Source organism: Cariama cristata, unplaced genomic scaffold, assembly GCF_000690535.1.
Source record: "Cariama cristata isolate BGI_N322 unplaced genomic scaffold, ASM69053v1 scaffold19672, whole genome shotgun sequence".
NCBI lineage: Eukaryota > Metazoa > Chordata > Aves > Cariamiformes > Cariamidae > Cariama > Cariama cristata.
In genome coordinates this window covers 348-10,948 of record NW_009603468.1, presented here as the reverse complement: position 1 = coordinate 10,948, position 10,601 = coordinate 348, and the positions used below count along the sequence as shown (strand labels likewise).

The following is a 10,601-nucleotide window of genomic DNA, read 5'->3' as shown; positions in this document are numbered from 1 at the left end:
AACATTATGCGACACACGGAGCTTTGTTTCGAATTGGCCAGGGTGCCTGGCACGCTAGGGAAAGCCTCCTCTTCCCGCCCTTGCAGGCTTCCCAAAGGGAGGTGGAGGCGACGCTGCAGAAGAGGCTGGACGAAGTAAGCGATGAGCTCCGCAAAACCCAGACCAGCTACAAAAGCTTGTTAGCGGATGCCGAAAAGGCCAAAGGACAGCAGCAGAGCATTGCCGGTGAGGACTTTGGATAGGTGCAGGGGGAACTGTGGGGGCAAACGTGGAGCTTTCAGGGCTGGGTGCTTGGTCGGGGCAGGACGAGCAGCCCCAGGGATGAGTTAGGCTGCCTGGTGTCGGTGTGCGCACGATGCGGGACCGGTCTGTGGTCCTGTCCTAGGATGCCACCCCAATGCCTCTCTCCTGGGCCCTCCTGCATCCCTGCCTGCCCCTTCTGTGCCTCCTGAAAGCATCTGCGGCCGAGGCTTCTTTGGCCAAGAGTCCTGCTCGGGTAGGGCAGGGTGGGGAGTCTCCAAATTTGTTTGCAGCTACCTTACGGCGCTTCTCACCCATTCCTCTAACAGAACTGCAGGCCAAGCTGCTGAGCTCCGAAGCGGAGGTTAAAAGCAAATTGCTGGAGCTGGGCAACGTGAAGGGGAAACTGCAGGATGCCAGCTTGGAGAATACAAAGCTCCTGGAGAGGATCAAATCCATTGAAGCTCTGCTGGAGGCAGGCCAGATGAGGGAGGCGGAAAAAGACAGAGACTTGCAGGTCGCGTGCTCGTTTAATTGGGGTGGGAGGAGGAGAGGGGGTTACACCGCTCAAGCAGGTGTTTTTGCACTGGATTAACTCCGTACCTGTGTTCTCTTTGCTCTGGCAGCCCCTCTGGGATGCCACAGAAGGGGCTGACCTGCGTTACATGCCTTGGACAGGTAACGAAAGTGGTTTTCTCTCTTTCAGGCAGCCAACGAAGCAGAAATGAAGCAGCTGCGGACAAGGTGGGTCTGGGTGCACGTGGAGACTCCTACGGCACTTCCAGTTTGCTGTCCGTGTGTCCTAGCCTTCCCCGTGCACTGAGCCCTGGGGCCAAGGGCTTCCCACCCTCTCCGTCAGGCAGGCTTGGGGACTGCGAAGCTGGGAAGCCAAGGTCAATCCTGGCCTACACGGCTCTTTAAAATATCAACTGGCTTCAGTGCTGGCCCCAAATCACAGCCAGTCTGTCCTGCGGTGAGCCTGTAATCGCTGGCAGGCACGTGGAGGCTGACTGGTCCTGCAGACCAGGAGGTTCTGGTGGTGGTGGTGGTGCTGGGAGTGGGATGGCTCTGATCCAAGCCCCTGCTCAAAGCTGTGTCAACCAGAGGAGGCTTCTTGGGGATGTTTCCAGGTGTCTCCAAGGATGGAGATTCACCACCTCTCTGGGTCCCTGTTCTGGTGCTTGACCACCTCTTCCCCCCCGTCCCCGGTGCAGAAATGTTTCCTGGCATTTAATTGGAGTTTCCCATGTCACGACTTGTGCCTATTGCTCCTTGTCGGTGTGCTGGGCACCTCTGAGAAGGCTCAGGCTCTGCATGGGGTGGGGAGGATTTCTCAGATGCCCTCACTGCCAGTAAGCATCCAGCATTCCTCTAAAGGAGAGCAACTGTTCAATTGTCCTGGGAGCCCAAAAGCTGGTAGAAAACAAGATCCCACTCCAGCATCGCTATGGCTGTGGTTTTTAGTCCTGCTCCTTCCTCCCGCTGTGTGTAGATCCCGGAGCAGACCGGGATGGGAAGGGCTGCGGTCCCCATCTCGGGAAATTGCTACCCAGGAGGGAAGTGGATGCTGTGACTCACTGCTGCATCCTGCCCTTCCAGGCTCCAGGAGAAGACGGACCAGCTCTCGGCCTTGGAAAGGGAAGCCACAGAGCTGCGAGAGGCGGTGGAGCAACAGAAGATGAAAAACAACGTACGTGAGTGAACTGGGCTCAGCTTTTACTGCTCCAATATTTTTTCCTCCAAAACCCAGATCTCTGGGGTTTGAATGTCAACCCATCATAATCGGTGACCGACGGCTCTGTGGTGTGGCCAGAGGCTCTTCCAGCCCTGCGGAGCACTGGAGGCATTACCTTCTCTGCCGGAGAGCAGGAATTCCCCCGGCAGACTGGACAGCTCGAGCTGGTGGGCTGCCTGGGTGGAGGGGTCTGTCCCCTGTTCTCCTGGGAGGTTTAGGGCCTGATAAGCCAGGGAGATCCTACCCCGGCAGGGCCAAGGCAATCCCTGAGCAGGGATCCCTCACACCTCATTGTTCCTCAGCTCCTTATCCCTCTGCTACAAGGTGGTATCAGTTGCGTGGAGGCAACCTTGCAACTCTCAACCTTGACCTGTCCCTTCTCCACACAGCCATAGACATCCCGAGGGCTTATTCTGGAGCTCCTGCCTCCATCCAGCCCTGCTCTGCTCCCTCAAGGCCATCGCCTGAGCGATGCAGTACCTTGGGCCACTGCGAGGATGCAGGGGAAAAGGGTTGCACATGGGCAGTGGGATGGAAGATCCTCGACAAAAGCAATGGGCTACTGCCCGTTTTCCTGAGCAGAGGCTTTGAAATCCTCCGCAGTGCCAACCGGCAGCTTGGTGGCCTTCGATGTGATGTGTGGCTTATTGCCCTCTGTGTGTGCTCTCGGCAGGACCTTCGCGAGAAGAACTGGAAAGCGATGGAAGCATTGACCACGGTAGAGAAGACGTGTGAGGAAAAACTACTCGCTGCTACAAAAGCGAAGGTGAGCCCGGCATTTCTCTGGTGTTGTAAGGGAAACGTTCAGCCTCCCGAGATGCTTGCCCTGGGTTGCCTCCCGCCCCTTAGGAGCGGTGCTGGCCCAACCCTCCTGCCAGCGTCTCCAAAGTTTGTCTTAAGGGCCGTGTATCCCTGGAACCCATCATGGCTGGAGAACCAGGAAGATGGGTGAACTGGAAGGGATGTGTTTGTGGTTCTCAGCAGCAGCAGGTTTCTCTGTTGGCTGGTTTCACCCCAGTAGGCACAGAAAAGCAGGACTGGTATTGGCAGCCTGGCCGGCAGGTACCCAACACCTCCATCCCATGCCAGTTTCTCCCTCTTACAGCAAGAGCTGGCCCAAGAGCTGAACGCGCTCCAGACACGAACCCAGCAAACGTTGCTCTCTGCCCTCCCCGGAGTCACTGTGTCCTCGCAGCAGGTGGGCATGGGCTTTCTCAGACCCCCCCCAGAGCCTCCACCACATGGGAAGGACAGATATCTAAGCATCCTTTTTCTTCCTTGTCCTTTTTTTTTTTTTTGTCAAACTCAGGATTATGACACGTGGCTACAAGAGTTTAAGGAGAAGACCGTAGATGTGCTAAAGCAGCAGACGATTCCAACAGAGTCCCCGGTAAGTGAAGGGGCTGGGAAGTGGAGAGCTGAGGGAGTACTTGAGGGTCACACCTTTCTTTTCCTCACCTCTCTCTCTCTCTCCCCCCCCATCCCTTCCCTCTCTTTTCAGGATTCGGCACTTAAATTAAAAGAGGCAGAGGAAGCGCAAAGCACTTTACAAGCAGAATGTGAGCAGTATAGAGCTATCCTTGCAGAGACAGTAAGTTGTGCTGTCATGGTCTTCCACTAGAAATACCCTCTGGAGAGGTCTTCTGGCAGCCCACGCTGCCCGTGGGCTCGTGGTGGGCATTCCTCCGTATGTCGGGGGGCCGCCGTGTGGAAGGCTATTTGCCAGTGAGACAGGGGAATAGGAGAAACCTGAATTTCTAGACCTCTTCTTCAGCCTAATTGTGTTGGAAACCTTCCCGGTGGTGGTGGGATGTGGCACAGCAAGGGCTGTGATGAGCAGGGTGGTTGAACCAGCCTAGGAACTGGGAGCAGCACCTGGGGCACCCAATTCTGTCACCCATTCTTTGGCCCAAATCCTTGGAGGGGTGTTGGGTATGCCAGGACTTCCAGCCCTGATACTGCTCGACTTGGGAGGGCCGGAGGAGGTTTGGGCTCAGCTGAGGCTTTGCCAACAGGAAGGGATGCTGCGGGACCTGCAGAAGAGCGTGGAGGAGGAGGAGCAGGTGTGGAAAGCGAAGCTCGTGGCGTCTGAAGAGGAACTCCAAAAGGTGAGTGTTTGGGGCACACCTGGGCTCCTTGCTTGTGGAGCTGGACTTAAAGAGGAGCAGAGGGGTTGTTGGCTTTAAATGGGATGGTGACTTTAACTGTTCCTTGAACTCGGAGACACGGGGACTTTCTCTTCTCCCCAAATCCACCCCTCCTGTCACCAGACCAGCAGACAAGAAGCCCACCTCAGGTAGGAACTAAGCCTTTCTTCCTCCTGGATCCCACCTCCCCACCTGGTGTGTGCCTAGACCCTGCCGGTGGAGCTGGAGGGCCGATTGCAGCTCCCCCGGTTCAAGCATGGTAGTTGGGAAACTGCGTCATCGCTTCAGTAATCCAAGCTCCAATGCTTGGAAATCGGGCTGAGCCCTCCCGGTGGGCGCTGGCTTGATGGGAGGAGAGCATGTGCAGGGCTCTTGGACTCCCATTTTCAGAAGAACTTGGCTTGCTCTCAAAACCTGGGTTGACCTTGGCGTTCGTTGAGCCTTCAGAAAGGAGCAGAGGTCCAAGCCACGTACTGCACATAGTTTTGGGTCCAGCTGTCTGTCTAGCTCTGGGTACTGCTCTTCCTAGTTAAAAAGCCAGCCGGCAGCTGCCAGAGAGCCGTTGTTGGCCAGGAGTTTGGTGGGGAACGTGTTTCTTGAGCTCTCGTGACTTAGCTGGAGTCGAGGAGAACTTGGCCGGCCGTACCTTTTCTGCAAAGTGGACTTAAGTTATCTCCTCCCTCTTGAACGCAGAACTGAGATGAAGCTACTTTCCACGGTCTGGCTGCTCCCCATCCATCGCATGGAATTTTGAAGTTAACTGGGGCTGCAGGGAGGCAGGGGAGCTCTTGTGCAAGAGATTTTTGGTTTCTCAGCCCGGTGCTGAGGGCTGGTGTAGGATTGTACAGGGATGACGTGGCTGCTGGTGATGTGCTGGCAGCGGGGCGTGCGTGATGGGATGAACGTCTGGTGGCTAGGGCAGGTCCCAGAGCAGTCCTGCCTCTCCGTGGAGAAGAGGTGAATTCCTCCTTTCCAAAAAAAAAATAATTCAGGAACCGTGGAGTCCTCTTCAAAAATCAGTCCAGGTTTAAATGCAAACCCCATGTTTTTTTCTGGTAACTTGGCTTCTCTTAATAGCAAAGTCCATGACACCTCATTGGAAAGTCTACCTTGCTGCTTCCAAACCGAAGGCGCTTTCGGTAGGAAACTTGCACCGAGCCTGGTGCCAGTTTCTGGGGTGTTGGGAGCTGACTGCAGCCAGCTGAAGTCCTGCAGGCAAAAGCTGTTACCGTGCTCCACAATTTATGACCTGGGCTTGTTGGACTTGTCCTCCTTGGGAAGAGGAGCTCCTGCCTTGTGGGCTGTGAAGCTCCACTTTGGTGTTGGGGCTTTTCCGCACCTGGGTACGGGATGAAGTGGGAGAGATGGGAGTGAAACACTGGCCGGTTTTTGGTTGAACAAAAGACGCTGCGTGTCCACGTGAGATGCCATTCACTGACCTTCTCTGATCCTTTCTGGTTTAGTCGCAACTCCAGCTGAAATCCCTTGAGGACACGGTGGAGAAGTTGAAAGCAGATCTGCAGAGCACAGATCAGGTAAGGCTTTTTGGGTACACGGGAAGGTCCCCGCGCAGGTGCCAGATGGACGCGTGCTGTGCTTGGGCTGAGTCAGGACCCATCTTCTGACTTGCCCTGGGGAAGGCAGGCTTTGGACCGTGGGATGTCTGGGATGTGTTGGACCTCAAACAATCAACCCCCCTCCTGCTTTCCTCCCTTTTAATCCAGCTAAAGGAATACACCTCTCTTCTGGAATCACAACTGGAAAATCACTTGGAGACAGCCAGCTCTGAACGCCAAAACTACACAAAAGAAGTTGAAGTTGTAAGTGTGGCGGCCGTTACCTTCTTAAACGCTTCTTTCTTCTAAGCCTGCCTCACCACCCATCCGCGTTTCAGGGATTTGGGCAGTGCCCTGGGGATCTCCGGCTTTGCAAAGCAGGAGAAAACAGACGGAGGTGTTTGCTCCGGTCTGGGCCATAGACACCTAAAGTCAGGAAATCCATTGGCAAGGTGATGATAAAAATGCTTCCTCGGGCCAAAGGGCTCAAAACCCAAGTGCATAAATGGACTGTTTGGGTTCTTTTTTTTCTTTTCTTTCTGTTCCTCCAGTTGAGGCAGCTCTTGTCAGAGTCCCAGGAGCAGCTGGAGGCAGCGAAGACAGAAATGCAGAAGCAGAGCGAGGAGCTGGCCCTGGTAAGGGGGGGATCGCTGGAGCTGCCCTGCTGAGACCTCGCTGCTCTGCCTGGGACCTGTTGGCAAACCCAACCGTGGGGCCAGCACCCTCCCTGCGGGGTCGGGGAGGGGAGGAAAGCCCAACCAGCACACCGGGAAACCCGGTGCTGCCAGGCAGCAGACTCATCCGACTTTCAGAGGGGATGTTTGAGATCCGGGAGGAAATTTTTATTCACCTGCCTTTCCTCCCGGGATGGGGGTGGGAAGGAAGGGAGAGCAGCAAGGCTTGTGCAAGCTGGTGTGTAGCAGAAAAACCCAGCTGCCCCCGCTGCTGGACAGGGGTTACCCCAACACCACCCTAGGGCAGGGGTTTGGGTGCCTTAAGCATCCCCCCACCCCCGGATGGGAGGACTGAGGCTGTGCAGCCCAAGCGTACGGGTTGCTCGGAGAGCTGAAGGATGGGGCTAGGTTTCTGCAGGTAAGAAGGGGATATAGGGCCAGGAGAGCTAACAGACCTGCCAAAACCATAAGAGCTTTTGTTTTTAAATCCATACTTCGATTGTGAGAGGCTCAGGAGATTGTTTTTAAAATCCTCATCGGTACTGCTGGCTTGCAGAGCCGCTCAGAGCAGAGCGAGCCGGGACGACAGTGTCCCTTGGGTGCTGTGACTCTTCCCAGCCTTGCAGCCCCTCGCTCTCGAGGGAACGTGGCGTGGGGTTGTCATTAGCCTTGGTCTCGTCAGATGGGCAGGCGGTTGTAAGCGTGGAACACATTTGTGTTCATCCAGCGACCTTCCCTTTCTTCTGGCCGAGGCAGGCTGTTAGCTTGCAGCTTGACTGCCGGTGCTGCTGCGATGGAGGATGGAGCTCTGGTAGATGGAGTGGGGTGGGTTTTAGTCGAGGGGAGGTTGTTCAAGTAACGTCCTAGATGTGATCGATGGCAAAATGGGACCTGCCACCCTGCCTCGATTGCTTTAACACTTCAAGTATGTCAGTGCAAACCCTCAGGAGGGGCTTTAAACCAAGGTGGGGAGTGATGGAAGGAGAGCAGATGAGGTGCGAGCATGTGCTCTGCACCCCTGGGAGCTGTCGTGCCTCAAGCTGCCCAGGTTAGGTACCACCGTCCTGCGTGTCGCAGGCGCTGAGGTGGTTTTCCAAACATTTCAGCTCGTGTGCAAGCAAAAAAACCAGCAACCTTTATCTGTAGGTCCTTGTGGGTCTTGTAACGGCTGCGGTGTGGGGATATGTAACTGAGCCAGGCTTGCTGGTCCTCCTTCCAGGTCAGGCAGCAGTTGAGTGAGATGAAGAGCCATGTACAGGATGGAGAAGTAGTGGGGTTACAAGCTGACCCAAGCAAGCCTGCACCCCTCGAGGTTAGGGTGGTGAGACCGCTGCCCGTGGAGGCACTGACCCTTAACCATGTCCCTTGTCCTGTCCCACCATCTCTAACCGCATGGAGAACTGCGCGTGGCTTTGCTCAGGGCTGTCGCGGCTCTGTCGTCTCCCATCCTGTGTGTTGCGGGGGGGGGGAAGCCAACCACCTCATCCCTTCAACCATGTGTCCTGTTCCCTCTGGGAACACTTTTCGCCAGGCTGTTCCCCTTGGGAGCCTCCGTCACGGCATCAAGCTGGCAGGATTTTGGGGGAGGCAGGCAGGAGATGCTGGAAGGCCTTGGGCCAACATTGCCACGCGATGATGCCCTGTTGGGTTCGGGGCTTGGGTCTCCTCGGACGAAGGGGACACCCTGGCAGAGCTGTGCCGGGATCCCTTCCCAGCCGGTGGGAATTAGGATTACAGAGGCTCCGTAAATCCTGCTGGAGCGGGGCTGAGGGCATTAGCCATGGCTGTTCCTGTCCAGGCTGGTGCCTCTCACCGGTGGCGGTGCCGCCCTGAGCCGGGTGCTGTCTCTCTCGCCTTTAATCCCGTTAAGTGTGGAGCCTTCTCCCGAGCCCGGGGACCTGCCAGGCACATCCTCTGCTATGCAGTGCCTCTCGTCCCAAGTCCCAGCTGGCGCTGCTTGAGGAGCAGGCAAAATTTGGCAATGCAAAGCCAAGCCCCAGGCTCGCCGTCGGCATCCTCCTGGTGTCTGTGCCGAGAGGGGGTGCCGGTAGCTGTTGCCCTTTAGTGTCCTGGGGAAAGCTTCTGTTTTCATTTCTTCTGTCTAGCCCAGCTTTCTTGGCTGTCCCTGCTAGCTCATCTCTTGGGTATTTTTTTAAATTTTATTTCTGGGTGTTTTCCCCTTTTCTCGACACAGTTGAAAACCCAGCTGGAGCAAAACGAAACGTTGGTGGAGAAGGAGCAAGTGCTGCGGCAAAAGCTGGCGCTGGAGCTGGAGGAGGTAGGTGAGGGCAAGGAGAATACAAGGATTTGCAGAGCCTTTATGGATTCTCGGCTGCTATTGAAGCCCAAGAAATAATTTGAAGAATTAATTTGAAGGTTTTTCCCCATCCCTGTCTGCATCCGAGACCTCGCTGCATTCCCTCACACATCTGAAGAACTTCTTGCAGCAGCTGTGCTAAAGCCCCGTGGCATTGCTGGTCCCTCAGCTTGCCCTTCTCCCAGTCCCCTCATGTTTTTTGCCAGCTTTTTCCCTTAAGGGTTAAAGGCTTTAGCTGGGTTTCGTGCTGCTTCTGGCGAGAAATGCCATCTTCCCAATGAAAGCTAGATCAGCAAAAGCAGTGCATTGCGTTTAGCATCCAACCGTCCGACAGCGGCTGTAGAACCCAAACTCTTCCCCAGCGGCAGAACCCACAGGGGACCAGGGGCCGTACGGGACGGGATGCGGGATGTGCCTGTCGCCGTTAGCTCGGGTGCTTCCTGAGTATCTCTTCTCCTTCCAGGCCCAGAGCTCAGCGTGCAGTTTGCAAGCAGAGCTAGAAAAGCTAAGACTGGCTGAAAATGCAGCGGCTTCAGGCACGGAGGAGGCCCAGCATCTCAAGGTGATTCGACTTCCCTGCTCTTGTGCTTGGTGTTCAGCCAAGCCAGCAAAAGCCGTATCCAAGCAGGACTAAGGACACGATTTATCATTCTTGGGGCAAGGTAGATGGTTCCCCGGCACGTAGCTCCCTGCCTGGAGCTGGCTGTGAACTCCAACACGGCTGAAGGACGGCAGGGTGCAAGTCACAGCCACTCCATCCGTGTTGGCCAAAATAAGGGCGATGCTGTGAGCAAACGCTCTCGTAGACTGGGCTTCTCATGTATTGTTCTGTTCCATGAGGTTGTTTCAGCCCATGGCATCTCCAGGGAGCCAGGGTGAGCTGGAGCTGGTGGGTGATGCCTGGCCCCTCCGGCGAGGTGGGAGCTGGGTGCTCCTCTGGTTTGTGGCCACCAAGGTGGTTCGGTGCAGACCTGAGGTGACCCAAGGTGTTTTGGAGGGGGAAGGTCACCAGCTGGCAAAGGGAGGCTCAGAGAGATACCTTCTTTTGACTCCCATGTAGGAAAGACTTGAAAAAGAAAAAAAATTAACAAAGGACCTGGGCCAAGCAGCAACCAAGCTACAGGAGCTACTGAAGGTTACCCAGGACCAACTGGCCAAAGAGAGAGAAACGGTGAAGAAGTTGAAAGACCAGCTTCAGGAAACGGTACGTGTGGTGGCCACGGCCATCTCTCTCCTTGATGCCAGCGGAGGCTGTGGGGAAATGCGTGTCGAGCAGTGGTTTAAAACCAGAGGCAGGGTGGCATTTGCTGCCAGAAACCATCGGGGTGGCCTTTGGGAAGCCCTGGGACCACAGGAGATGGTGGTCATGGTTCTCCTTGCCCAGAAGGCAGGACCCGGCCCATTGATGAAATGCTAGCTGCCATGAGAATAAGGTTTGCAAGGCAGCTGAGTAACCCACCTCTGTTTTCCTTCTCCAGGGGGAAGAGGACAGTTCGAAGGAAGGGACTTCAGTTTGATGAGTCTGGGACCTTGACCTTACCGTTCAACTTACCAAAATGCCTTACACATTCCTAAAAATAAAAATATATGCTGAATTTACTGTAGATAAAAGATACAAGCCATTAGTGACCCAAAACCTAGTTTTGAAACTTAAAAAAAAAATATATATATACACAAAAAACCCCCCAACCAGTAAACGCTGCAGGCGTACGTTTGTAAGAAAATCTTCATACTGTTTTGTACAACCATTCGTTCCCTGTGGAACCGCTCCAGCCGCATCGGGGCGGGCGCCGGGGCTTCACCCTCCTGTCGTGATAGAACCCACGAATGTGTGAAAAGGGAAGACTGTGTTTGTACATCGACTGGTGCAATTCTTGTTTTCTTTTTTTTTTCTTTTTTTTTTTTTTTGAGGCAAATAAGTGGTGAAGTTGA

General features: G+C 55.1%; 1 protein-coding gene across 1 annotated transcript in view; it reads left to right on the top strand.

Moving 5' to 3' along the window:
• RRBP1 (ribosome binding protein 1) overlaps positions 1 to 10,500 on the top strand; it is a 19,731-nt gene extending 9,231 nt beyond the window's left edge. Inside the window, exons 7-23 of the mRNA XM_009695225.1 lie at positions 87 to 225; positions 570 to 757; positions 947 to 984; positions 1,840 to 1,930; positions 2,649 to 2,741; positions 3,081 to 3,173; positions 3,285 to 3,365; positions 3,477 to 3,566; positions 3,991 to 4,083; positions 5,586 to 5,657; positions 5,847 to 5,942; positions 6,230 to 6,313; positions 7,572 to 7,664; positions 8,547 to 8,630; positions 9,133 to 9,231; positions 9,730 to 9,873; positions 10,148 to 10,500. Of these exons, the coding sequence (XP_009693527.1) occupies positions 87 to 225; positions 570 to 757; positions 947 to 984; positions 1,840 to 1,930; positions 2,649 to 2,741; positions 3,081 to 3,173; positions 3,285 to 3,365; positions 3,477 to 3,566; positions 3,991 to 4,083; positions 5,586 to 5,657; positions 5,847 to 5,942; positions 6,230 to 6,313; positions 7,572 to 7,664; positions 8,547 to 8,630; positions 9,133 to 9,231; positions 9,730 to 9,873; positions 10,148 to 10,186 (1,617 nt within the window). The 3' untranslated portion in view covers positions 10,187 to 10,500. The remainder of the gene's footprint in view (positions 1 to 86; positions 226 to 569; positions 758 to 946; positions 985 to 1,839; positions 1,931 to 2,648; positions 2,742 to 3,080; positions 3,174 to 3,284; positions 3,366 to 3,476; positions 3,567 to 3,990; positions 4,084 to 5,585; positions 5,658 to 5,846; positions 5,943 to 6,229; positions 6,314 to 7,571; positions 7,665 to 8,546; positions 8,631 to 9,132; positions 9,232 to 9,729; positions 9,874 to 10,147) is intronic.
• The last annotated feature ends 101 nt before the right edge of the window (positions 10,501 to 10,601 follow it).